The 27,938-nt window shown below is 44.7% G+C and overlaps 2 protein-coding genes across 2 annotated transcripts; one reads left to right on the top strand and one right to left on the bottom strand.

Moving 5' to 3' along the window:
* Positions 1 to 30: 30 nt before the first annotated feature.
* On the top strand, positions 31 to 21,317 carry CIR1 (corepressor interacting with RBPJ, CIR1). Its single transcript, XM_048953739.1, has 10 exons — positions 31 to 200; positions 577 to 671; positions 1,431 to 1,504; positions 3,210 to 3,223; positions 3,315 to 3,370; positions 3,613 to 3,661; positions 3,876 to 3,993; positions 15,811 to 15,917; positions 18,004 to 18,089; positions 19,777 to 21,317. Exons 1-10 carry the CDS (start codon positions 129 to 131, stop codon positions 20,480 to 20,482), a joined length of 1,377 nt encoding a protein of 458 aa, XP_048809696.1. The 5' UTR covers positions 31 to 128; the 3' UTR covers positions 20,483 to 21,317.
* Positions 21,318 to 25,070: 3,753 nt separating this feature from the next.
* Positions 25,071 to 27,716, bottom strand: SP9 (Sp9 transcription factor). The gene is made up of 2 exons (XM_048953737.1): positions 27,607 to 27,716; positions 25,071 to 27,053 (listed from the first exon to the last, which is right to left on the bottom strand). The coding sequence occupies exons 1-2, from the start codon at positions 27,625 to 27,627 to the stop codon at positions 25,701 to 25,703; spliced, it is 1,374 nt and encodes a 457-aa protein (XP_048809694.1). The 5' UTR covers positions 27,628 to 27,716; the 3' UTR covers positions 25,071 to 25,700.
* Positions 27,717 to 27,938: the final 222 nt, after the last annotated feature.

The following is a 27,938-nucleotide window of genomic DNA, read 5'->3' as shown; positions in this document are numbered from 1 at the left end:
CTGGCGGCGGCTGGGAGGAGCGGAACGGAGCGGCGCCCCGCAGGAAGGCCCGCCCGCCGGCCCGGAAGGCCCGCAGCGAGCGCTGGAGCCGGTTGCGCTCAGCCGGCGGGCCGCTCCTCGCCGCCGCCATGGGGAAGTCGTTCGCCAACTTCATGTGCAAGAAGGACTTCCACCCCGCCTCCAAGTCCAACATCAAAAAGGTGAGCGGCGCTCCGGCGCGTTCCGGCCGCGGCTCAGAGCTCCCGGGCTCCTACGGCCGTCTCCGTTCCCTGGCTCCAGCCCCGCTTGGCGCGGTGTTGCCTCATGCTGCCCGTCGCTGCCCTCTGTTCCTGCCCGCAGGCCGCTGCCCGCAGCTCCTGGCACCCAGAGCTGCGGTATCCGAGCTTCGTTTTCCCTCCGCGTTACTCAGCTTCCCCACCTTTGTTCTCAAATGTTGAAGTTTTAGCTTATCAAAATTATGCTTTGATGAAAGCTGATTTTCAGCGTGCTAAACCAATGAAGTGGTTATAGGGTGTGTTTTGCAGTACCCTACAGTTTTACAATCTGCTGGAAGCGAAAACCTCTTGTTTTAACTAGGTATGGATGGCGGAACAGAAAATATCCTATGATAAGAAGAAACAAGAAGAATTAATGCAACAGTATCTCAAAGAACAGGAGTCCTATGATAACAGGTGAGAGTCAGCTCTTCCTGAGCTACTTGAAGCACTGTTTCTCTCTGACCACCACGGTAAATGAGGATGGTGACTGGAAAACTGCTGTCTGAGCAGAATCAACAAGGTCTGTTTTCAAATCACAGAACCATAGAATTGCAGGGGTTGGAAGGGACCTCAAGAGGTCATCGAGTCCAACCCATGCTAAATCAGGTACCATACAAAAGGTCACACAGGTAGACTTCCACATAGGTCTTGGATGTCTCCATACAAAGAGGCTCCACAGTCTCTCTGGGCAGCCTGCTCCAGTGCTTCATCACCCTAACTGTAAAGAATTTCTTCTGCACGTTTGTATGGAACTTCCTATGTTCAAGATTTAGGCAATTGCTCTTTGTTCCGTCAGTACGTGTGACTGAGAAGAGCCTGGCCTCATCCAATTGCCTCCCACCTCCCTCTTAGATATTTCTCAACATTAATCAGATTCTCCCTCAGTCAGTGCTACAAAGAACAGGACAGGAGGTGACCTGGTATTGCACGTTCCGATGCAGAACTGTGTTTCAGCTGTGATTGATATGTCTGATCATTGGTACACAGTGAAGCATGCAAAAGCGTTGACTGGGCCCTTGTTTTTTTGATATTCAGCTTTTGGTATGCTGATTAACAGATGGAAAATTGCTGGTTATTATCATAATTTTTTGCTGCATGTTTCTTTTTTCTTTTCTCATTAACTAATATCTATCTGAACGCTTTGTGTATAACACTCCAAACTGTTCCTTTCAGGTTGCTTATGGGAGATGAGCGCGTGAAGAATGGTCTTAACTTCATGTACGAGGCCCCACCTGGAGCAAAGAAAGGTACTGAGATGTCTGTTTGTGGGCAGGCAGAGCTAACGTTGCTCTGAACAAATGAATATGGTCATTCAGATAATGAAACAGTATGGTCATAGAGGAGTAATGCTAGAAGGTGTTGCTTTTTGTTCTCCTACTGGATATATGCATAGATGGATTGTAGTTAATAATTTTGATTGCACACTACTTTAATTTCAGTCAAATTGAGAAATACTTTTTAAGCAACAGTTCAGTGTGAAGGGAAGATATGGCAACATCAGAAGTTCTGTGCTTGGCCATAGGTGTTTCTTTAAGGCATTATAAAGCACTGGGTGAGGAAGACTAGTCTTTACCAGCACATTGGCTCCAGCAGCACAAACTGTTTTGGCCAGCTCTCCTTTTTAGAGATAGCAGGGTAGCTTTTGCATAAAACTTCTGCCCGAAATTCAGCTTGATCCATGTCAGGCACGGGAGTTACCAAAGCAAGAAGTTAATTAGCTAATGTCTTGTGAGTAATAAATGCTGGATGACTCAACTCTGGTGGGTCTGGCTGTCACTGTATTTAATACATTCATGAGCCGGAGTTCCTGAAAGCCTTGTGGACACGTTGACATTGTTAAGTTTTAGTGACTGATAGGTGTAAGCACAGGAGTAAGAAAACATAATTTGTAAGAGTTTCTCCCTAAAAGCAGGTTGCCCTGTAGCTGTTGTGCCAACCTGCTGAGACAGGCAGACTCAGTAAAGCCAGCATGTGGCCCGGGCATGTTTCCCAGCCAGTGGGCCTGAGAAGGCTCACCAGGGCTGATTCAAAGCCCTGAAGGCTGACCGACCTTCTGGAGGAGGCTCGGACTCTGTTCACTTCTTCTAAGCCCAGAAATACCATCTCCACCAAACTGAAATTTTATTCTTGACAATTTTTTGTTTTAATTATTACACATGCAAAATATAGAACAGAAATATTTTACTATCTTTCCCTTACGTGTGACCTTTTTAAAACATGAAACTGAAATGATAGGTATGGGCCCTTGGGACTGACACAGTGAATGACACAGTAATGTTTATTAAGTAGTTTTTAGGGTATTTTTGAGATCCTGGTAACCAAAGTATTCAATTTAACATAAATAGAACTTGCTTTGCAGTAAACCCATGTCTGATAGGAATTACATTAAACCTTGTGAGAGGAAAACCTTTCGTAAATTGCAGTTTATTTTTTATGAATCAGCTAGTGAAGAAACACATTTTAACAGTCTGTAGTCTAGGAAGCACTTGTTTTGGGAAATATGAGTAGAGAAATCTAAGTAGACTTCCTCCATTAAATTCAGAATTTGCATATTAATGATAACCTTCTGGCAGGGCGAGTCCCTCTATAACTGCTACGATAGATGACTAGATACTGACTAGGAAACAAATTTTCTCTCTCTGAAAACCAAAGAGAACTTTGCAGCATTGCTGTCCAACCCCAAGCTGTTGTACAGTGTTTCCCTGGCTAGAACTTGCAAATTTTTGTGCTTGTATATCACAGCAATGTAATTTTAACAGATGATTATGTTTTAAAGGATTTGCAACTGCATATACTAGAAGATGATTATTTGTGTTCTCTATTTTAATTAAGTTACTGTTGTATTAGTATATACTTCAACATGTTTTGCTTCCAGATTGGGCACCAGCTGCATTTTATGTATGTAATTAATATATTCTCTCTTCTCTTTTCATGATTTCTGAAAATTCGAAGAGGAAACTAAAGAGGTATTTTATTACGTCGTTTCGTTGTGTTTTCTACCTGCTTACTTGAAGTGTATTGGAAAAGCTCAAACTTGCCATGCTTTGTGTTTTGTAGCAAGAAGGAGAGACTGAGTACAAATTTGAATGGCAGAAAGTCGCCCCTCGAGAAAAGTAAGATGTCTGGATTTTATCCAGAGAAAAAATATTCTTTTAATTTACCTTCCGTGGTCTTTTCTTTTTCTACTTTCTTTTCAGTTTCATTTTTTAGTGGGTCATTTGCGTAATCATTCATGCCCATGCAGTTAATTAGTAAAAGCTGTAAACCTGAAGAGGTCTCAAAGTAGTTTGGTGTGTGATGGTTTACAAAACAAAGTGAATTTACGATGTGTTTGCGTTTTGTGTCTGTGTGACAGGTACGCTAAGGATGACATGAATATCAGAGACCAGCCATTTGGCATCCAGGCAAGTCACATACATTTCACGCTGTGGAGGTCTTGAGTGTATTGCAAATATTATCTAACTGCAGAGTATCCACGTGGACTTAATTTTATTGTGTTTCTCAGTGAGTCTAAAAGCATTTCTTCTGCCTAATAACACAAATGTTTCTGTAAATGTTAAGTTGTATTGTTAACTAACTTATGCCAGTGTTGTTTGGCTTCTTTTTTTTACCTTCTAGGTGCGGAATGTGAGATGCATCAAGTGCCACAAGTGGGGCCATGTAAACACTGATCGAGAATGTCCTTTATTCGGCCTTTCTGGAATCAACGCGAGCTCAGTGTCCAGTGATGGTTCAGGTAGGCAGCAAATGCCTTTCTGAGGGTCCGGATAAAAACGTGGGGAAAACTTCTCAGGTTAAATTTTGCAAATGTTATCTTCTTTCGAAAGGTTGGTGAAATGGGGAAAAGATTTCTTATTTCATATGTTCTATCCAACATTTCTGATCATTTCAAGTGCTAGGGATCTAATTTTCTGGTTACTAACTCATTTTTTGAAGAATCTCTAAAGACTGTTGCTGTTGATTCTTCCTCTGACAAAATGTCAGAAAGCTGCAGTGAAATTGTTTCCGTCGGAATGAGAATACCTGTTACCAAATAAGTAATCATGTAATGTGTTGTCAAAGACTGTCCCAGTTCATGTTCAGGCAAACTGCTCTGAAAAGCTGTAGTGTATCAGTATATTTTTGTTAATCATTTGAAAAAATTGAGAGATTTTTTTTTTAGTATATTTGATTGCACTTCTAAAAATGGATGAGTAACTGGAACTGAGCTTTCCTGGTTTCCTTTCAGCTGGCTTCTGATTGCTTTGTGAACTTTTTTTTTTTTAATTAGGTTTTAATAAAGAAGTGGGATGTAAGCATTCAAATTAGATGATGTTTGCCTAGAGTGCTGTAAGCTGACTCAAGTTAGTAATGCTTTTAATATTTTCAAAATCTTGGTCTATTACAAGACACCTGGTAACGTGGGTGAGTCTTCAGACTTGCTACTGCACTCCAAGATCATGATCATTCACTTTTGCAGGGATATCACTATGGCTGCACGCTTGATAACACCTATTCTTCTGTTTCTGCTCAGGATATCTATTTTATGTAGTAGCTCTTAGTTTTACTTCACGTTGGGACAGTCTTGCCTTCAGAATTACACCACACAGATATTTTATCTCTCTGGGATGAGGCATAGAAGACTTAAGTTGAAGGAAACAATGCCTCTTCTGCTCTTCTGCTCCTAGGCATTGTCTGATGATTATACCATTGTGTTAGCGATGCTGCAGTTGACATTCTCAGCCTTTATATTCAATAGGTTATAACACTAAATCTTCTTCTTACCTCATTCCTACCTTAGATAAAACTGTGCTTGGAGCGTTTGGTGGGGGTAGAATTATACAGTGCAACTGTTACACGTCAGTTGTGCTTTTATGCTACAGAACGTTTTTATTCCAGTTCAAATGATGTGGGCAATTTTTAGGAATGCTTGGCTGGGAAATTTGAAAAATATTTGGTGCATGATTGCACCAGCTTGAAAATGGAGTCATTATTTCTAATGCAGACACTTCACAGTGTCAACGTAAGGCTAACTGCTTGCTTCAAACCCAACTGATCTAATTATCTAGATGCAGGAAAGTTGGAATGCTGCATGTTTCCTACAGAGAGAGATGCTGTCCGGGCAGCTTTCCAAACAGTCACGCAAAGCCTAAGAGAGGGATTTAATGCGCAGGATGAGTTTTGTGTTAGGAAAAAGCTGTAAAACTGTTTACTTGTACTCAGGCTGTGCGAGTGACCTCACATTTCCAAGTTGGAAGACAGTGTGCTGTGCTGAGCACAGTCTTTAGCGGGCTGAGAGGAAGGATTTCAGCGAGTAGGGGCGGGTGACAGATCGGGGTTTGTATATATAATTTGTAAGGCACTGTGATCTTGGGTTTGAATAGTCAGCTGTAATGATACGACTACCTTCTCATTTTTTCTTTCAAGAAAACTGTATGTAAAAACACTGGTGATAAAATTTAAAACAATTGTAAGTTCTTCATCTAACAGCAGATAAGAGGTTTATAGGAGTGGGTAATATCGTTAATTAGATCAGCAGTAAAAAAGGTTGTCTGCTTTTTCTAACCTCGGGCATGCAATCCTCTCATCAGCTTTTCTAAATCTTCATCCGATTTAATAACAAGCTAAGTTATGCTCCTCTGAGAGCTTCTGGAGTTTCCTTGACTGTACGTGAAGTATACGGTTAAGTGAGAACACAAATTATTGAATTCAGTAATTCTCCTAAGACTCAGAATTTATGCATGTTAGGTGAAGCTTACATCTCATTTTACAAAAATTTTACAATTTTTTGGAGCTGAACCCTGATACCGGTCCTATGGTGTCTGGGATGGGGGATTAAGTCCTTGTCTTCGTGTTGCTGAGAGCTCTACTCAGGTTTCACCGTGTGCGGATCTGCAGTCAGCTCTGTGAACTTAGCCTTAGCTGAGGGTGAAGTCAGTTTGTCAGAACAGTGTTTTTACATTTCCTGACAGTGCACTGCAATAGTAGAAGGCCAAAACCTGTCATGTTCTGATCAACCCCCCGCACATGCACAGTATAATCTTGCTTTGACCGTTTCTCTTCATTGTTGTTTCCATTCGTAAAATCTAGCCAATGCTTTTTATGAGCCTTAATGCTGAACCAGTGAGCACCTCTGTGAATGTTCTTGTCTTCCTCTATAAAACGCAGCTCTCTGAGCTTAGCTTTTTCCTCCTTCTCTTTATCAGTAATGATATCCATTATTACTTCTAAGCTGCTTATTCCTAGTTGGTTTTTTTTTTCTGATTATTTTCTAGTACATTGAAAATGTGTTCTGCAGTGCCATTCTTACTTTGATTGGCCTAGAAGGCAGAAAATACTACTTAAAGTAAGTAATACTTTGAAAGGTTAGGAAGTAAATCCTTCTGCAGGAGCTCCGTCTCTGAAAGCTTGTTCCTGCTTTGTGTGTTGTGAAATTTGAAATGTAAGTGTTGTCTCATAAATGAAGAGTGCAATGATCTAAGAAATAGATATATGATAATAATAATAGTAAAAAAAAAATAGTATAACAGTTAATAATCCAGTACTGCAAATAGCTTATGAAACTAATTTTCTTTGAAGGATGCAATCTAGCCTATTGTCCTGATTTCAGCTGGAACAGAGTTAGTTTTCTCTATAATGTTTGCTAAGATGCTGTGTTCTATTTAGGAAAAAAACAACTGTTGATCCCACACCCAACACATGTTGTAGTTGTTGCTGAGCAGTGCTGCACAAAGCCAGCGATGTTTCAGCTTTTCAGCTTCTCTTACTGCCCTGGTAGTGAGGGCCTGGGGGGCACAGGAAGCCATGAGTGAACAGAACCATCACAGATGACCCAGCCTGGCTAAAGGGCTGTTTTGCATGATGCCACACAGTATGGAACTATAAAACCAGGGGAGTTGGCTGGGGTCTGCCACAGCTTGGGGACTGGCTGAGCACTGGTTGGCAGGTGGTAAGCAATGGCATTTCACATCAACTCTGCTTTTCTGTCTTAGTAAATTGTCTTCATCTCAACCCATGAAGCTTTTTCTCCTGATTTTCTTTTCCTTCCTGCTTGGAGGAGGGGTGAGTGAATGGCTGTGTGGTGCTGAGCTGGCTGCCAAGTTAGACCATAGCAGGCCTTTTCAGTGCCCAGTGCGGGGCTTGAAGAGTTAAGATAATGATGGATCTGACCAGAGCATGTTAAAATTGTTACAAGCTTCATAGTAGTGTAGTAGTTGCTGGTCACAGTATTGATTCTTTCACTGGCAGTGTGGTTTTATTTGCTTTCATTGTTACTTTTCTTAGTTCCATTCTTATCATTGCTGGGGGCTGGCCTAAGGTTACACGTGGTTTTGCCATTTTGTAGATAGCACATGCTCATATTACATTGACCAGAAACTTAATGTGGTGTTTGTACTCGGTACTGCCATCATTCTAGCAATTTGGGAACCTTACGGTGAGGACTATTAACAAGCTCTTTATTACAGGCAAGTTAAAATAGGCTTTGAAAATTTTGAATATAGCTGGGATGATCAAACTGGCACAGTCCTACTGCTGTGTCTTCTTTGTGTTTCTGGTTTTGTCTGTGGTTAAACAACCATTGCAAAACACCAGCCAGAGATGTGCCCTGAGGCGGGGTGGCTGTGGGTGGCAAGGTGTGTGGGAGGAGATGGGCAGGTATTAATCACCATCTCTGAATGGTTTGGAATTCACCCCTTATCAAGTGCAGAATCCTAAAAAGCTGACAGAATGTTGTTAAAAGGTATGCCCTGATCCTGGCAATATGAAAGAGTTTGAGCTCACTGTGCTGTGCTGGTGCCTGGCCTGTGCCTATCAAACACTATTCTATACTATTCTGTACCCTCAAAAAGAAGAAAATGCTTCTGGGTCTATCCTACCCCCTGCGGCAGGTTCCGTGGCTGAACCAGAGAGCCAACAGGAAGCAGAAACTGCCCATCCCCATCTTGCCTTCTCTCCTTCAAAAATTTAAAATGCCCTCAGAAGATCTTCTTTGAATGGCATCTTCAATTTAATAAAAGCAGAGCTTTAAATGCTCAAATCAATAAGCTTCAGTAGGATTTTAAAATAAAAGAAAGTAATGCAGAAACAAGTCATGTCAGAGGGAAAGAAATAGCGCATGAATTAGTGGGACTGTGATCTGCCAAGAAGCACAGTTACTGCATTCCAGCATTCTTGCATTTCTTGATGTTTTATTGCCTGAAGTTTTTCAAAGTAGGCCAGTCTGTTCTTAGGAAGACCTTCTGCTACAGGTATGAGAAATGCACATTTCACTTCTAATTGCTGATGTTATTTCCTTTCATATGCTATAAATGATGCATCTCAACACACAGAAAAAAACTGAATAGCGCTTAATGCAGGTGCAGTAGGTGTTCCAATGTTCTCCTTCAGGAAGAGAGCAGAGTAAAATTCCTTATTTGGACTCAGGCTTTTCAGCCTCAGAGGAAAAGCTTAACTTGAAATGAATGAAAATGAGACTTTGTTGGATTTAGTTGGGTTATCTGAAGTGCTACTCTGTTAGTCTTTGAGGAAAGAGGTGCAGTTCTCTTCAGCAAAAGGCACTGGTCTTTGCATTTATCTGATGTGACGGCTGCATTGCCATCTCCCTTCCTGCATGGAATCCAGAACAGCAATCACTGTGCGGTTTCAAAGTTGAGTATCTCACACAGAGACCAGCTGCTGACTCTGCTTTGCTCAAGTGGAACCAGTGCAGGAGTGCAGCGTGCATGGCAACTCCGCTCTGTTCGAGGAGAAGACCTCTATCTTTCAAGATCTAAAATGCACTGCAGTGCACCAGCAAACAGCAAAATAATTACAATCAGTCCCTTAGCTTAGGCTTGGTTATTTCGCTTCTGGGACTATTTTACTAATCTAGCAGGTAATTCATACTAGAAAAAAAAATAATAATCTTACCATTAAAAAAGCGCCTTTTGAATAATATCTCACCAGTGAATAGAGATTATTTCTGCAATAAGGCAATTTCAGTGGATGTGGTTAGCATGGGATAATCACACCCCTGGGGTACAGCCTTGTCTGTAATCTCCCAGGAGTGTAATTATTTCATGATAACTGCACCCCCTGATGTTGCATTATTTCCATTATGAAATTCTTAGTTTTAGATATAAAGTAAGTTACTTTGATCACTGGAAACTGCAAAGTAGTGTTAGAATGCTCCAACTGTGACACGTACAGAGACCAACTGATAAGATTTACTTCTCCTTTACAAAGTTAAATTAGGCAATCAAAATGCTGCTTTGGGCTAAACTGCTTTACCTTTTTTTCTTTTTTTTTTTTACTGGTAAAAATCCTAACTTTCAAAGTTCAGACAAGATGAAAGTATCTCTTGTGGTTCTGACTTTACATGCAGCTGTGCATATATGTGTGTATATGCACATATGGAGGTTATTAGAACACAGACTCATAGGTTTTACATGCAAAAACTTTTGAAGTAATTTTGTTAATTCGCTTCAACATTGCTTGTAAGTGCCATGGTCAGATAAATCAGTCCAATCTGATGCTCTTGGCCTATTGAACTTAGGCTGGAGAGTGCTGGGCATCATTCTCTGCTCTGTACTGCTTTCAACATGTTACAGTCAACTGGCTCCATATATGTCCTATCCAGTGAAGAAACGATTCTGCAGAATGGTTTATGCCTTTATGGAAAACTGAGGCAAATAGAAGTCGAAATGTGACTGAGTGACATGTATGTGTATGTAGCGTCTGACGTTCTACCAAGACGAAAAGGTTTGGTGTGTCAGAGTAAATGCAACCTTCTAAAGGCTCATCAGCACCTCCTGAAGTTTGTGCCACTTTTGTGTTACTGCAGTGTCCCCACACTCACTGTGCTTGTCTGTCGCACTCTGACCTTCAGCTTCTTTGGGGTGTGAAATCCTTTGCCATAGAGATCATGGAAATCGTCAGCCATGCTAAGACAAGAAAAATGAGATTTATGTCTGTATTATGTTATCAGTAGAATCTCCCTGCGTGTTTTCCAGGGACAGATGCGGTACCGTTTTGTTTTCCCACAGATAAGAAGTGCATTGTATTGGGAATGCAGGAATGGATTGAAGTGTTCTCTTGAGTCTGTGTTAACAAAGGAGAGGTATTTGAATATGCTAACTGTGATCATTAGTATAAATGGTCATCTGCAGAATTGCAGCGCATGAAACTTTCCTTTACGATCTGCAGCTGAGACCTTTGATTGTGAGCAGTAGGAGCCCTAACAGAGTCTTCACGTAGTTCAAGAACTATCTCATTTCAGAATAGCCCTCCATTTATGCTTCAGAACCCTCTGTATTTGGTGTGAATGGCATTTGAGTAATAAATATGGATTCCTGTAGCAGTTTGATGATTTAAATGTTTTTTACTTCTTAAAAATTCAAGATTCTCTGAAATAGCCTGCGACAAAAGCACGGCAATGTGTTACATTCAGTTAAACTGCAGATGCTCTGAAGAAAAGCTAATTAAAAGCCAGAGGTTTTGTATTCATTGGTTTCTCTCAATGCCAACTGCAGCAGTTGCTTTGAAGTGTAAATATGGTCTGAATGTAGTCATCCCCGAAAGAGATGGAAAAATTATCAGTGAAAAATGATCAGTTCTGAATTAGTGGAGGCTGCGTAAACTTGCTGGGTTCTTCACGACCAGGGTCACGATCACATAATTATGATAATAGCTCTTTGTCCTTTAGATAAATGAGAAGTGTCTACTCTTATCTCTGCCACAACTGCGGTGAAACTTCACAGAAGATATGGTGTGATTAGGCTCAGCCTGTAATTCTTTCCCTTTTTAGTTCCATTTCCTTTTAAGCCACCTGAAAAAAGAACCATACAAAACTGTATGGAGAGCACAAAAAGTATGTGGGTATATTATTGACAAACCTGTCTCTCATAATTTTAAAGTTAGGTTGTCTTTTAAAGCAAAACCCAAAAAGCCTTGTGTTTGAATGGTACTCCCTTCCTCCATGCGAAGTCACATTCTGATTTCAGCCTGTATTCACCCTTCTTGTGATCATCTGCTGAGGCAACCAGCGGCGTGGTTTTCCATCACTTATTTAAGGTGAAAGAGCTGTTTGTAATCTTCCTGGTGTACACAGGTCTACAGTATCCCACCTGCCCACCTGCAGACACAACAGAACCAGACACTGTTTGTTTCTTTCATGTTCCTGTTTGGAAACTGTAGTGTGCAGCCATGCTGTCCTCAGCCAGTGGAGTTGTATTGCTTGTGAGCTTATGCTACACTGTTCATCTTCCATGGAAATTCAATAAATTCCTATTTGTTTTGCTTAAAGATCACTAATAAGGTTTTAAGATCTGAGTGGCAGTTGCCAGTGTGATTGATTTATTCAACAGCAGAGTGTGGCTTTAATATTGCTATCATATAGCAAATCAAATTTCTTTTTGGGAGAATTATGGCATCATGCTGTCCAAGGTGAGCATGAGAAAGGCCTAAGCATGTCACCACCATTCTACTTTGTTAACAAAAAGCACGTGGTAATAATGGATAAGCCTTGAGAGTCTCTTGGCCTTGGTTTGTAAGTGACTTTTTAAGCCTGGGTAGAGAGGAGTATACTGAATGTGAAGCGTACTGATGAAGAGCTAGCAGATAGGCAGTGTGCTTTTTATTTGTGTTTGTATGAATTTCATCTCTGTTAGCAAACAAGGAGATAGCTATGGTATGGTGAGGAATGGGGAAGCTGTAGAAAAGCCCAAACACATTCTGAATATTCCGTTGGCACAAAAAATGAGCATTAGTTGAAATGAATGTTAAGAAGTTGTAATTAAAATGGCACCATGAAGAATATACTGCTTTTTTCAGGTGGTTTGTTGTTTTGTTTTGTTTTTTTAAATATGGAATGACTTATTTCAATTCATAACACTATGTAACTGCATCTGCTGTGTACTGGCTAGGATGATTTCTCCTGCCACAGGCGGGAATGCTGGTTACAGTATTACTGCTTCTTACCTCTTTGCTTTTCATATGTATTCTCAAATAAAAATCTAGATAGGAACTTCATCGATTGCAAAGAATAAATGGGTTTGTTTATCTGTGCTGGTGACAGTAGTGAAAGCTTTTATCAGTAAGTTGAGCTGACGCTGTCGAGGGTAGCACAAGCAGATAGATGGAAAAGTACTATCTTGGTGATACTGACAATCACAGTATTATGGTCTGTCCTTACTGCCGCTGAAACTGTTGTAGAAAAAGTGGTATTTAATCACAGTTGTTATGAAAAAAGGTTTTAACGTCCTGTTGGATAATATTGGATAATTTGAAAAATGTGCTTTAGACATTTTAATGGAGGTCTGCTGGATGGCGTGTTACAGCTAGCATTGTTCTCCCAAGGAGGAGTCCTTTGCCCGTGCTCATTAGATGAAACATTCTGGCAACAACAAAGCATTACACACGCTCATTGCGTCTGTGGCTTTGTGAAAAGTACAGACAAAATGGAAAATGACAGTTTTGGCTATAGGTTCTCTTGTTTCAGGGCTGTGAGCGGGGGTAATAATGTGGGGTGGGAGAGCCTGCTGTAAGCTTGGCGGTCAGTAATTGAAATCCAGAATTATATTGCCCCCTGGTTGTTTAATAGAAGCAGAATCGATTCTGTTAAATTGATCTCAGTAAAGTGCAGTAAGAAATTGGAGTGCTCTTTATTATAGAAACAAATTGACAATATGTTGTAGAAGTCTTCATATGATATCCTTGTGAAATCCAGCATAATTGATGCTCACGTGGCTTCAGAAAAATTCTGCTTACAGCTTTTCTATTTATTGAATTGCATGAATATTATAGAGATGCACCAACAGCCATCAAGCTAAGGTTGTGCTCAAGTTGTACTTTGTGAAGACTAAAATCCTTCTTTCCATACTTCATTGAATGGTTTGAGTTTTCAGGTTTAATGTCCCAACCCTGAGTTAACTGAGCCATCTGTTATTTTTTTTCCTTTAAAACTACCTTGAACAAAATATAAGAGAGAGTAAAAACATTAAGAACTCTGAGAAGAAGTAGGAAGAAGTAGCAGCCTATTTGCTTGAAAACAGTATTTCTTCAGGCTGGGAAAAAGATAAAAAAAAAAAAAAAAAAAGTGGGAAAAAAAAAAGTAAATTCTAGAAAATAAGCTTGGAAGATTGAAAAATTGCCATTTAAAAATAGCTATGTGCTCTATTTGACTTGTTTCAGAAAGAATGAGAAACAGGTGATGAAACATTATGACTCTGAGCTTATTTTTAGTTAGCTGATGAAGGAACACTGAGAGACTTCTGTTAGGATTCCTCGCAATCTGCTATTTTTACAGAATTTCTACATCTAGCTTGCTATTAACTTGTGACATAATGTCCTCTCTGGTCCTTTTTACCTGCATGAGATCACAGATCTGACTTCTTCACGGGCAGTCTCACAAGGCCCTAAGGAATACACATGTGAGGGTGTTGTGGTTTGAAGCATGATACGGAAACGGGGTCCCTTTTGGGGAGAAGGAAAGAATAACCACGTTAAGATGAGGAGAGATAACAAGGTAACGCTGCTGTGCAGTGCACTGTGCCTCCACACCCAGTAGCCTGCCGCGTGGTGTCATGATATGCAGTACTGGTAAAACCGGGACGGGGGACGTCCATTTGCACAGTACACAAAGAATGTTTCTTTTCTGATGACGGAGTGACTGAAAATTGATGGATGCCACTTGTGGCATACTTAGGTAGCATCAATTCCCGCAAGCTTAGCCAACTGAGAGCCTCTCGGCCCAGGCTTACCATCTGTCCTTAACATACAGTTTGAAAGGAAGAGCAGATACGAAACAGTTGGATTCATAAACCACTTGAATCTCAAGGTCTTGTAGTACGTTTGGTGTAACTTGTCCACCAGACAGGAGTAAGAGTGATATGTCAGCTGTCCTTGCTACAGTAGTACCATGTTGTGTCTGAAGCTTTGCACATGGAGCTATGAATGTGTCTCCTCAATGTCAGTAATAAACATGGCAGCAAGGCTTCTAGAAATTCGTTTTAGCCGTGTTCACTTTCCTTTTTAGCATAGCTATTATGTGTGCCGCTGTGCTGATCCCGGTGTGAGCAGGCCTCCTCTTCCTTGTGTTGGTCTGTGCTTTACAGCACAGCTGCAGTCACTTGGGCAGAAATGTACCAAAATCAGTAGCGTCGTGCATTTGTGATTGGCTTTTTGTGTGGAGGAGGAAATTACTTACCTCTTCACAGTGCTGCTGTGAACAAAGAATGCCTGAAAGGTTTGTTTCTAGAAAATGAGCTATGGGTAAAAGTACATCTATGGGAAAAAGGTAAGCCCTTACTTAACAGACCACGTGGACTCAAGTGAAGACTGAGAGGGATCTTTCATCAGAAAATTGTTTTGCCTGGCAAAATAAATAAACTGGTGAAAAAATGCAGGGGATCCTGAAACATTTCCAAAGTTTTCTTCATTCTTTCTTAGTGTATAGGCCTGTTTGTTTCAGTGAGCAGTGTGTAATACAGTAAAAGTCAAGAACTTCAAAGCTGATGGGTTTTTTTGAGAAAGTGCTATTTGATGTTTTCCATGGTAATTCTACTTTCTACGCTTACCCATGTTAAAAAAAAAAATAATAAATTGTCTTGTTCTTCACAACCCAGAAACTCTCAAAACCACAAAGCAGGATGGATGTGTTCTGTAAGAGGAAATTGATCTCATGATTTACATGTAGTTTAGTGAAGTATTACTGATTGCTCCGTACTCGGTATAACATGCCTTCGAATTTTACTTTAGCTTGCCTTCTCCATTTGCCTTACACAGCCATTGACAGGAAGGCTAGTGAATGAAGTGCTATGGAGATTTACCAAAAGGGACCTACCAAAAGCAGGTGTGTTTAGGGTGAAGAGAAAATGCCTGTTCAGGGATTTATATATCGATAATTGTAGCCTTCAGTTAACACCAAGGAGCCAGGTGTGGGGTACGTAAGTTACAGCGAAGCCAGCACGATGCAGACAAAGCTGCTGAGCCTAATCCCAAACACCTATGCTAATGTGAGGTACTGCAGGCTTTTAAAGCTGAAAGCTGCAAGTGCACTTAGAGTAACAGCACAGCACATCTGGGGGGCCCTGGAATGAGTGAGGACCTAACTGATTTTTCCATGTATTTATTTTCTGTCTGTATACCATGTTTCTGATGATGGGTACTTTTTATGTTTAAGTTCAAAAGTGCGTGAAAGATTATGAAAAATGCTTTATTAGTGGCGTAGTAGCAGTGCATTTTCCCATTGTGTTAGGGGAGAAGGGGCACTTAAGAGTCTTGTTTTATGTTTTTCTGTTTTCTGTGCGTTTTGTAGTATAGCAGAAATACACTTACCTAAATATATTGTTTTCAACATGACAAAGTTACATAAGAGAATCCCCTTGTACTTAAAGAAAAATGCAATTATTTTCTATTCTGAATCTCCAGACTGCTGTTTTAGAAAATCATATCTGATTATTTGCTCAGCAGAAGATTATTGAGTTGATTTAGCTGTGATTTTACTTAACAAAGCTTCAACTGAATTCCTACTGTGGAGTCCAAAAAAGGTAGAGAGATATAAATGATACATTCAAACTGTGATTTTTGTGAACAGGGCCATCAATGCACCCCTCGGAGCTAATAGCGGAGATGAGAAACAGTGGGTTTGCACTGAAACAGAATGTACTGGGGAGAAACTTGACCGCAAATGATCCATCACAGGTAATGATCTTTTTACCAGTAAGCTGAAAATGTCTATAAATCTAAATGTGATTGCTTGTGAATTGCTGCTTAATGTTTTCCAATATGCATATCCATAGGAAAGCTGAATAGCTGCACCAGTGGAAAATCTCCAGAAACTTACTGTGTTTTCCAGCTCTGTTTTAGTCAGAATGATGAATCATAAGTTACCTTTTTTTTTAAATCTATTTGTAAAAAATTAAATACCTCTTTTGGTTGACTAGAAATTAAATTTTTCGTAAAGAAGTGGTTATGGGTTTTACCTTGTACTTGTCATGCAGCGGTGGTCTCTGCATGAACGTTTGAGGAAGCATGCCCAAGTATTGCCAGGAGTGCTGCAGCTGAAGGTGTTTTTGGTTAACTGAGTATTGTTATGTCTTATTTCTGGGGGAGAAAATATTTAGTTGTTATTACTTAGGCTGCACAAAGTATATTTCAAGTAGAGGCAATTTCATAATAGTGCAAAGTGAAAAATTCACATGCATTACTTGTGAGATACTATGAGGATGGTCAAATTGCCATGTCACCAAGTTTAAACTAGAGACAACAGTCCTCAGCTGGTTCTTGAAATGCCAGAGGAAATCAACAGTTCCTTTTGTCTCCACAGTTGGATATATGCAGGTTGCTCCCAAAGTAATGCTTCCTATTTATTTCCACTGAAACAACGATGAAAACAAAGAGCAGAGTATAACACTATTTAATGGAGTGAATTCTCAGCTACAAAACACTATTTTTCAACATGGTCACCACCATTAGCTGATTCACACAGATGAACTGAGTGAGACGCTCTTCGTTTTGTGGTGTGACAGCTGTGCATGGCCACCTGGAACATGACTTATCTTTCACATTGCTGTCACCACTGCTGAAACACACCACCCACCAGCTCACTGTGCTCACATCTGCTGTTTGAGCTCCATAAACATTCAGCAAGCATCGATGAGTATTAGAAGATGCCATTTTTTCTGCGTGGAGGAATTCAATGGCACAGCTTTGCTCTGTGCCCACTTCCATGTCAGACACCGTTCTGTCAGACTGCCCCTCTGCTGCCATCTGTCACACAGCAGCAGCACGTAATGGAATATTGGTGGGAAGGTTCAGCCTCTGCTGCCACACCACCCACATCTGCCTCTGACATTGTGGGCCAACATAATAAAATGGAAAGCAGCACTTCTGGAGCAACCCCTGTAACTGCATTTTATAAAGCTGTGTGCTATAGAAAAAATGTAGCATCTGGGCACTGTTAAATGGAGCACAGTGATACCAGTACTTTAGCCTTACATTAGGTGTGATGTTTCTTGGTTTTTAGTTTTGTTTTTTTTTTCTTCTTCTTTTTTTTTTTTTTTTTTGGAAGAGCTTTTTAATCTTTATTTCTTCTTTCCCCTCCTAAGTGTGGCTAAAATTAAAAACATTGTGGTGAAGAAACTGTAATGTTCCAGATGCACATAATTTGAAGAATTGAGGGTCATAAAGTAGCTATGCTTTGTTGACTGCAGTACTGTATGCAGATTGTATGATTACCATATTTTGCATTGCTAGAACACTTTATGAGCATTTAAACACTAATAGCACAACAGTAAGGTAGATATGTTAATACCCATTTTCCTAATGACAAAACTGAGACAGAAAAGTAATTTGCTTAAATTACTCTGGGTTTGAGCAGGACTGGCATCGTACCTATTCATCCAAGCATGATAAAAATGAGGTGACTTATCCTAGGGAATCGTGGGGGCTCCAAAATTGGCTCATTTTTATTAACTGTTTCAGAAATGTTTCTTTCCCTGGCAGTGATTTTTCATATGTTACTAATAACTTCTGTTGTATAGCCCCCACATTACAGCACCTACTCAGCTTGGAGACAGAATGTGGGTGGGTGTTTTTTGGTGTTTTTTTTTTTCCTTGCAGCAAGTATGTTGCTTTTCCTGAGGAGTCTTCAGTTGACTTGGTAATGCAAGCACATTCGTGCCTGTGCAAAAACAAGGCACGCACAGATGCATCACTTTTAATGCAGCAATCTAAATGGGGAGATTATCTTTACCTGAGGACTTAAAGTTGTACTGCATTTTTCTAGGAATTTGTTGCAAGCGAAGGAGATGATGATCCAGAAGTTGAATTTTTAAAGTCACTGTCAACCAAACAGAAACAGAAACTTTTAAGGTAAGCGTAGTATGAAGTGGAAGGGCTCTGTGTCAGCAGTAGCTCTGATTCCATAGTAGTCTTGTTGTCCCTCTACCTTTCCTATATCATTGAAGAGCTTAGCACCATCACTACAGAAGGAAGTGAATTCTGTTTGACATACACTTGGCCCCAAAAAGCACTATGCAGTGTGTCTGTCTGTCTAGCTTTTTTTGTCTTAACTGGTCCATTCTAATCTAATTGGGATGCCTTTGCATTGTGCCGTATTTCTCATCTAGCTGAAATAATAACTGGCTCATTGAAGGTACTGCCAACTCCTGTTTTAAAATATTATGTTGTACTGCATTGCTGACAGTATTTTCTTCCAGAATTAAATGTTATATATGCTTGCTTACTGGTTTACAACTTGGCCAAGTACGTTATTTTATGCCATGCAGCTGAAGTGAACCTAACCATACACCTTGTTATCTCTGTTGAGGTGTGTCGTGTGCTTTAGGATCAAGGGTTTATAGATTGCTGCTTCAGCTAAGCCAGCAGAGGGAGCTCCTTGTATTTCTGTACTTCTAATAACAAGTTGATGAGGTTTTCATTATTTGCTTCTATCCTACTTATTTCATATGTCAAGTGACTTGCAGTATTTTCCTCTGCTAATTTGCAACATTATTTTGAAGTAACACGAATGTGTGTAAGAGCTACTGCCAGATGGATCCCGTACAGGTATCACTGGTTAAAACTGTGCAGCCAGCTTTCAAGGTTAAAAAAAACCAAACCCCAACACACTGTGTACATGGAAAGCAGAAGTGGAAAAAGGTAAATTGTTAAGCAGGTACCTGAGTAGGTAGGTTCATCTCGTACCTGCATATGTAACCAATCATTCACTGAAAATACTGGGCATATGTTTATTTTAAGTAAGGAATGTATACGTGTTTTGATAACTTAAAACAGTATTTTGTTTGAACTTCTGCTGGCCCAACACAGCTAATCGCAGTACTTCATATTTTCAAAGCTGAACTTCAGTAAATGTTTGGATCCTTTGGATTTTATGAGTCTAAAGGGATATTTTTAATATGCTGCAGGTAATGTCATTCTTCACTGTTTTCTGAGAAGTGTAAGCACAGCAAGCAATGAGTTAAGAATGCAAACTTCTGCGAAAGCAGTTAAATGGCAGTGAGTGCGTGTGCATGACAGAGCACTGTAATTGTGGCTGGAGCACTTACATTTCTGCTTGTGACAGAAGATGTTATTGAAAATACCAGCATCGTTTGCCTGGAGAACAGGCTTTAAAATATCAGTTTCCATCACTAATAGGAAGCGAACGCTAATTGTTTTTTTTCCTTTTCAAAATCTGTTATAAGAATGCACAAATAAAAGCAGCAGATTTTCCAAACTGTCTCCAGCAGACTGACAGTAAGAAAGCACTACCAATTAATTATCTGCATTCCTGGTGATAAGGCCAAAATGTACTTCTCTTTTTTTTAAAATAAGGAATTGAAAAACCACATTCTAACTATGCTTAGCTCAAGGTTAGAAGCTTAAAATGATTTTAAATACTTCTCTGGACGAGGATTGAAATTCAACACGCTTTTATGGAAAATAATGTATTTACTGCGTAGGACGAGTGAAGTAGTCAACTTTAAAAGACAATGACTGTAATCTAGAGTATGTTAACAAGTCTGATTGCGCTACTCTCTTATTTTGAAAATAAAAGGAAATTGGATCGTCTGGAGAAGAAAAAGAAAAAGAAAGACAGAAAGAAGAAAAAGCAGCAAAAGAAAAAAGGCAAGAGTAAACACAAGAAACATAAGATGAGCTCCTCTTCCTCATCCTCCAGTGAGACTTCAGGAGGCAGCAGCGACAGTGAGACTGACAGCAGAGATAAAGCAGCACAAAAGAAGATGTATTCTAAGAAAAGAAAAAAAGACAAGTTTTCAGAGGCTAGCAGCAGCGATTCAGAAGGAAAGGCAAAGACTAGGAAGGAAAAACTTTATGAAGATCTCTCCAGTAGTCACGGTAACAAGGACAAAGATAGGGAGAAGTATAGACTTTTAAAGCAAGATAGTTCTGCGGAGAACAGCAAATGGAGCTCCTGTGAGGGGGAAAGAAGGTCCAAAAGCAGACACCAGAGAGAGACTGAAAGAAAGGAGAGGGATAGCAGGAGCCGGAGCGCAGATAGAGGGAGAAGCCCTTGCACAAGTCACAGCAGTCACAGGCAAAGGCAAACAAGAAGAAGCCCAAGTCAAAGCCCTGGTGAAGAGCGTCACAGGAAAAATGAAACCAGGAGCCCCAGCACAGATGGGCACAGAAAGGAGAAAAAATACAGAGAGAGCAATGGAGACAAGTGCAGTAAAGTAGAATACAGAGAAAGGAGCAGAAGGAGTAGAAGCAGAAGCCGAGAGAGGAAAAAAAAGAGATAGTGTAGGGGACCGGTGCAAACAAAAATGTCTCCTTCCTGATGATACCTTTAATAAGGGCTCAGTTACACACTGCTCTTTGCTTTCCAACCTTTGTAACTAGCTTTTCCTAAATAAAGCCAACAGCGTCATTTCTGTGATGTTATAATATATGTAAATCAGGACAAATGTTGCGGTATTTTTCTTACTGTATAAATATTCTTGTTGGCAAATATCTTATGTGTGCATGCAGTAATCTCTAGACCTGAGTGTTAAAGTATTTCAGAGCAGTGTTTGATATCCTTGATTTCTGTCGGTGGTGATTTTTGTTTTGATGCAACTGTGAGGGGAAGCAGGAAGTAATGGGGAAGAATCCTGGGGTATGTTAAATGGTAACAAATGTTTGAGATAGCTGTGGGTAAAATCCCTGCTTCCAACATCAAAACATTATGTTGTAGAGGGCTTTTTGTTGTTGTTGTGTTATACTGCACCATTTTTGCTAAAGTTCCCTGTAAGAGATCAATTTCATGAGTTAAAACAACAGAGAGACATAGTTCACATAAGTGTGTAGCCAACATTTTTTGACCTCCTGCAGTGTACAGCTTGGTCAGGGCTATCTAAACATCTTGAACCCCTGTTGGTGTGTGTCAGTACAATGTCAAGTTATTGTTCAATAAGCTCCCAAGACATGAAAAGAGCATTTAGTGCCTCAACTGCTCCGGGTGTTTCATCGTTTGTAGTAGGAAGTTAATGTAAATATCCATCCTTTCGTTTTTGTGGAACAGACTTCTTTTTCTTGGTGACCGTTGTTCTTCACGTGCTGTTATGAACATCAATAATAAAATACCTTATTATTTAAAAGCAGTGAGAACTGCCTACTTCTCCAGTATTCTGAGTCGGTACAAATGCACAAGGCAATGTTTTGCTTTCTGTTTCAGGGCGGCAGGTGGAGATACATCAGTGGACATGTGAAGGTGCTGCTGAGCCGATGGGCAGCTTTCTTCCCCCCTCACTGCCAGGGCAAACAGCGCTTTATTACCAGTCCACTTCTACTTCTTAAAACTGTCATGCCGTTTTTCAGTATCACTCAGAGTATAATATATGGTGGAAGTGACCTGGCTTCTCTTTTAAGCACGTGTGAATGAGTTTGAAAGGGTGAGCCATTAAGCGATGTCACCTTCTTCTAAATGCTTTTGCATGAGGTTGCTCCGAGTGTTCTTAATGAAGTGGCCAGGCTTAAAGATGTGCGCAATCCAGCAGAGTCAAGCCCTGTGGTGATGTGTGCATGAGAGCTCTGAGTGAGCAGGAGCAGGAGGCTGCTCAGAATGCCCATACAAAGCATCCAAACGTTGTCTTGTGAAGAACGTGCTGTCAGTCCCTCTGGGATGGGCAGTGTGATATGGGGAAAGGCCTGTTTTTGTGGCAAACTTCATGTTACACACAGCAGGAAAATTCAAGGGGTAACAAACAAGCAATGGGGTGTGCATTCGCAAAGCAGGGGCAAGGCTCTGCGTGTGGCAGGGTTCCTGTGCCCACCTGGGAGGGGCAGCTGATGCCTGCAGCTGTGGGCACTTTGCTGGGCCCTGCCATGTGTGCCCGCCGAGGTGCGTGCTGAGCACACCTGGCCTCCTTCCACAGGAATGCCGGGAAGTCGCGCGGGCCCAACGTGAGGCCCCGCGATTGAAAGCTGCAACAGGGAGAGTGCCATGTTGGACGCGTCTCTCAGAGACCACCAGCTGAAGAGCTCTCAGCAAGCCGCTCGTACTCAGGAGGCTCCCCCTGCTGAAGGTCCGGGCGGCCCGCAGCAGTCCCGCCGCCTTTGGGAAGGCACGTAGCGGGGCGCCCCGCGCCAGGTGCGGTGGGGCGAGCATCGGGGCGGCTGGAGAACGGCCGCCTGTGTGCAGGCCCGGGGCAAAACCCCTGCAGGACCCCTCGCAGCGAGGGCAGCGCGCAGGGCGCCGGGTTCGCGGCGCGGCCGCTCGGCGGAGCCCTGTAGGAGGTGCTGTCGCTTCACGGATGACGGTAAGAGCATCTTTTTATTATTGTTGTGATTAAAAAAATACACGGGACGCGGTCAGAGGTGACGGGGCCACCTCGAGTTCCCCCCGAAGGAAGCTCTCTATTTATGTTGTCATTGATTAATTCCCGCTACCTCATTTGATTCCGATTTAGAACGATTTGATTCTAATTGAATTAGCATGTAATTTGGGTGTACATAATTACTGTAATTATGACGTTCAGGTAAGGCAGCTTTCGGCTCGGAAAGGCAGTTTCAAATGTTCTACTTTTGTCTCTTCCCCGAGCGGACAGGGACTCCGCACCCCGCGAGCCACGTAGCAATTAGCCCATCTCGCCGGCAACGCTCGTACGCCGGCTGAGACAACTAAGCCGAGGCGGGAGGGCGGTGCGGTTTCGCCCGGTGCCCGCCGGCGGGGTCTCCCGCCGGCGGGCACCGGGCGAAGCCGCGCCGCCCAAGGCGGCCCCCCGACCTCGCCCCGCCGCCCGCGAATTTCGCCGCTAGGTGGCGCCCGAGAGCCGCCGCACCGGTGCTGGCGGCCGCCGTCGGGAAGGCGAAGCCGGGAGTTTTCACCCCCCTCTGTTGTTGTTGTTGTTATTATTATTATTTCTTCTCCCTTCTTTCCGATGCGTTAAGAACGTTATCCCTTGAGGGAATTTGTCGCTAAGTGATTCGAGCTTCAAATAAACACTCGGAGGGGGCGGGGGAAATGGCTGCGAGCGAAGCGCGGAGAAAGTTTCCTTTCGAACGGTAAAAGGCGCAGTTACGGCGATCGGGGTCGTTGCGTTCGCTGCTTTCCTCCACCAAACCCTAAACCGACCAGCCCCGCAGCGGTGGGCTGCGCGGAGCCGCCTCCCTCCGGGCGCGGGGTGCTCCGGAGCCGCGGCTGGAAGAGAGAAACGAGATTTATTCTGCTGTCCTCGTACCTTTAGTTGGTTTTGTTTCGGTTTTTTTGTGTGTGTGAAAGTTCCCCAGACCATATAATTATCGCCGACAAGTACGAAAGAATGGCGTCGTTTATTTTTAAAAAGGTGACATGCTGCCTATTTTCCCCGTTAAACGAACCGGCGCTGCGGCCCGGAGCTGCTCCCTTCTTTCGTTTCGGGGCAGCCCGTCCGTGATGGACGTTTACTGACCCGAAGGGGCAAAGGCAATGCGAAGAGGTCCTTGATCACTGAGCTGAGAATTGTAACCCCGGCCCGGCAGAAACCGGACCCGGATGGGCTCCCTTTGATGTGTTTTATTATAAATGGAAAACAAAACCGCCTCCCGCCCCGCACCCGCCGCATTCCCTGCCACTCCGGCCGCCCCGACCCGCAGCCCCGTCCTCCGCCGCAGCCCTCCAGCACCGCTCGGTCCGTAGGAGCGGGGATCGGCCGGCAGCGCCGCAGTTTCTTTTTGGGGCCACGTCTAGGTGGCCGACAGCAGAACCCGTTTGCCCGTGTTGTTAGCGCTCCCTATTTTATGGCGGATTAAAATATTGGTGTCCTTCCGATCTGTAGCGGGCGGGCTAAATTAGCTTCTTTTTTTTTTTTCTTTTTTTTTTTTTTGACTCTTCTCTCTTTTTCTTTCTTTCTTTTCTTTTCTATTCTTTTTTTTTTTTTTTTTAAATAATACAATTATCTCATTTATCAATTTGCCTTAAAAAAAAAAAATAATAATAATAATACCGTGGCTGTTAGGTTGGTGGTCAGGAGACAAAGGGAGTGAAAATAATTTTCATTTCAATAATTGCCTTCTGGTCAATTTAACTGTGCCTTATTTTGAAAGAGGCTGCCTAAATGAGATTCCTGTCCCAAATGTGTTCCCAGGCCTTAGCCCGGCCTTTAATTATTCCCGAGTTTTTTTTCTTCGGCATAAGACGCTGCACTGAGTAATCACAAAGAAGTCAGAGAGCATCCTTGAACCTTTTCAATAGCAGAGCCACTGATATTCAAATACCGCGCAAGGACCATTTGACTGCATGGGGACATAAGCATTTCCAATTCGCTATTTGCATAGATCGACCGGCTTTGAAAAGGAAAGGAGCAGTTGTCTTCCCGGACATTAAAAAGCCTCGTTATCAAATCGAGTGCTCGGTTTGGGGCTTTTAAAACGTTTACATTTTATCTCAGGTTGCCCTTTACCGTTTGACATGCAAATTCGGCGCAGTTAATTTGGACAATTAAAAGGAGCTTCAAGGGAGCTTTGTCACCGAGCGTATCCCGGCTTTTCCCCGCGGACCGGCGGAGATAAAGTTGGCCAGAACAAATGATGTCTGGGAGATTAATTAGATATTTGATAAGACATGAATCCCTAATAAGGGAATACAAGGCACAGGGGGCTGCTGCGCGCTCTAAGTCAAAATTAATAACATTTAACAAGATTTTCATTTAGGCATGAAATGCCTTTTCCGGAGTATTGACTCGAGCGCTTTATTCCCCCGAGATCCCCCCGCAGTAACGGCCCGAGCAGCGGCCCGGCTCTCCGCTCCCCCGCTCCGCACGGCGGCTCTCCCCAGCAGCCCGCAGCCGGGCCCCGGCCGCCCTCCCAGCCCCGCAGCCCTGAGCGAGCCCGGGGCCGCCCCAGCCACCAATAAGGACAGAGCCGCGAGCGGATGGTTGCGAGTCCTTTAATAATACCAAAATGAAAATATGTCGAGATTTTTTTTTTTTTCCATACAGATAAACGCATTTAATTTCTTTAAGCGACCTTAACTTACGTGTGTTTGAGTGAAATGTTAACTCAACGTTTTAAATATCTTTTACATATATACTGACTTCCACAAAGTGCATCAGAAATTTAAAATAAAATAATTATTAAAAAACAAAACAAAACAAAAAAGTAACCGAAGCCCCAAAACCTCCCTGAATTTCAGGAATTCACCGATAAAATAAAAAGGAAACCCCCGACCCCCCTGACAGATCCACATTTACAGGAAAAATAAGCGACCACACTCGGGTTGGGTTTTGTTTCGTCTCCGACCCCTATTTATACAGATGGTTATGAGATACAGAGCAACCGTCTCGGCCTGCCGCCTTAGTTTCTCACCTTCAGCCTCTCAGGATGCTTTCCTTTCAACAGAAAGAAGAGGAAAAAGGAAACGGGGGGAAGAAAAAACGAAAGAAAACAAAACAAAAAAGAAAGAAAAAAAGAAAAACGAAAAATCGCAGAAGCGTCCCTCGGGGCGGGGGGTCGGGTGGCCGCCGTCCCTGCCGGGCCGGGCCGCGCTGCGGGCGGCGATCCCTAGGAGTCGCCAGGGCCGCCCGGGGGTTCCTTGCCCGGGCCGCGGGCGGCGGCCGCCCCGTCGTGCAGGAGGAGGTCGGGGGACTCGGAGCGCGGCGTCTCCAGGTTGCTGGCGTCCGTGTCGCTGTCGCTGCCCTTTTTGCCCCCGCCGCCCCCGTTGTGCGTTTTGATGTGTTTGCTCAGGTGGTCGCTGCGCATGAAGCGCTTGTTGCAGACGGGGCAGGCGAAGCGCTTCTCGCCCGTGTGAGTCCGCAGGTGCCGCTGCAGCTCGTCGGAGCGGGTGAAGCGCTTCCCGCAGAAGAGCCAGTTGCAGACGAAGGGCCGCTCGCCCGTGTGCCAGCGCAGGTGCGCCTTCAGGTGCGAGGTCTTGCCGTACACCTTGCCGCAGCCCGGGATGTGGCAGCTGTGCAGCCCCTTGCGCCGCAGGCTGGCCCCCGCCGGCCCCAGCCGCTCGGCCTCCTGGCAGTTGGGGCAGTCGCAGGTGGCGCGGCCCGAATAGCGGCGGGCAGAGCGCGCCGAGCCACCCCCCGCCGCCGCCGCGGCCGCCCCCGAGATCATGGCGCTGGCCGCCGCCACCGCCGCGCTGGAGTCCGTGTAGGAGGGCAGCACGGGCTTGAAGCCCTCCTGAGCGAGCAGGTGCTGGCCGGTGGAGAGCAGGTGCGAGGCGGCCGTGGAACCCAGGCCGGTGGAGCTGAAGGCGGAGTGGGTGAGCGAGCTGAAGTCGGGGTTGTAGGTGCCCAGCTGGGAGTGCAGCGAGGCCTGGGGGGCGCCCGAGTGCAGCGAGCCCTGCAGCCCCCCCGCCGGGTTCTGCACCTCCAGCCACGAGCCCGGGTTGGCGTGCACGTCCCACCACGGCGAGGCCGTGCCGTTGGCCACCTCGCCGGCCGAGAGCGTGGAGTGGAAGCCCGACTTGTACCAGGATTCGTAGGGATGCGCCATGCCCACCCGCGGGTACAGCCCGTCGGCCGCCGCGCCGTGCACCTTGGAGATGAAGGCCGACTGCCCGGCCGGCTCCTGCGGGGACACGCCCGCCGCCGCCGCCGAGTTGGAGAAGAGCCCGCCGTAGTCGCTGCTGAAGGCCGACGATGTGGGCGAGGTGGAGGCCAGGCAAAAGGCGCTGTTGGCCGCGCCTGTGCCGCCGCCCAGTCCGCCGGAGCCCCTGCTCGTGGCCACCGCGAAGCCCGACAGGCCGGAGCCCAGGTTGCAGCTGGACGCCGAGCGTTTCCAGGGGTGGAAGCCCCCCTTGGCGAAGGCGCTGGACTCGGGCAGCGTGGTCAGCGGGCTGGTGTTGCCGATCTTGTTGCAGGTGGCGGCCAGCATGGCCAGGGGGGTCGTTCCGAACCGCGGCTCCTCCTAGGACAGACACAAAGCCGCCGTCAGCCTCGCCCCCGCGTCCGGCCGCCGACCGGGAGCGTGGAGCGGGCGCCCGCCCCGCCTCGCTTCCCGCCGCGCTCCCGGAGGCCGCGGCCCGGCCGAGCCGGCGCACGTCGGGCGCCCGCCGGGAGTCCCCGCGGCGGGATGGGACGGGGCCGGAGGCGACACGGCGGGGCAGCGCCTGGCGTCGGGCGGAAACGCCGCGGCAGGAAGGAGCGGGTAGCACGGCGCGAGGCAGGGGCGCGGGACCGGCGCTGAGTCGAGCGGGACAAAAAACGGTCCGAAACGGAGCGAAACGCGTCTCGGCTCGGTCGGCGACGTTACGATTCATAGAAGTAAAGCGAGGAAGCACCGCGGCTTCCGTCCGGCCCCGCGCGCCTTCGGCCGCAGCGTCCCGACGGGGACCCGACGGGGACCCGGTGGCAGCCCCGCTCTGGCAGCTCCGCTCTGGCGGCCCCGCACGACGGCGGCCGCGGCGCAGGAGAGGTTTCCGGAGGCAGCGGCCGCGAAGAAACGCGCGGCCCCGACTTACCCCGAGGATCGACGTAGCCATAGCACGTCCCTGGGCGGGCTGCGGCGGAACGGGAGGGGACGGGGTTCGGTGCGCGCCCGCGCCACCCCGGCAGCGCCAAGGACACTCCGGCTCGGCGGGGCTAAACTCTGCCTAAGTGCGGGGCGCGCCCGCTTTGAAGTACCGCTGGCTGCCGCGCTCGCCCAATGAGGGCGCGGGCGGAGCGGGCCGGAGCGGCCCCGCAGCCAATCAGGCGCGCGGAGGTGCCGGCGCCGGGGCGCGGGGCGCGTGCCAGTCAGAGCGCGCGGAGAGCGCTGCGCGCCGGGCCGCGGGCCGCTCCGCAATTAGCGCCG

Source organism: Lagopus muta, chromosome 8 (genome assembly GCF_023343835.1).
Source record: "Lagopus muta isolate bLagMut1 chromosome 8, bLagMut1 primary, whole genome shotgun sequence".
Lineage (NCBI taxonomy): Eukaryota > Metazoa > Chordata > Aves > Galliformes > Phasianidae > Lagopus > Lagopus muta.
This window is presented reverse-complemented; position numbering and strand designations above follow the sequence as displayed.

Excerpts from the sequence above, each read along its gene's own strand:
- SP9 (XM_048953737.1), bottom strand. The coding sequence starts at position 27,627 with ATGGCTACGTCGATCCTCGGG. Across the intron at positions 27,054-27,606 it reads TGGCTACGTCGATCCTCGGG|GAGGAGCCGCGGTTCGGAAC; the intron begins GTAAGTCGGGGC and ends TGTCTGTCCTAG.
- CIR1 (XM_048953739.1), top strand. The coding sequence starts at position 129 with ATGGGGAAGTCGTTCGCCAACTTCATGTGCAAGAAGGACTTCCACCCC. Across the intron at positions 201-576 it reads CCAAGTCCAACATCAAAAAG|GTATGGATGGCGGAACAGAA; the intron begins GTGAGCGGCGCT and ends TGTTTTAACTAG. Across the intron at positions 3,371-3,612 it reads AAAGTCGCCCCTCGAGAAAA|GTACGCTAAGGATGACATGA; the intron begins GTAAGATGTCTG and ends TCTGTGTGACAG.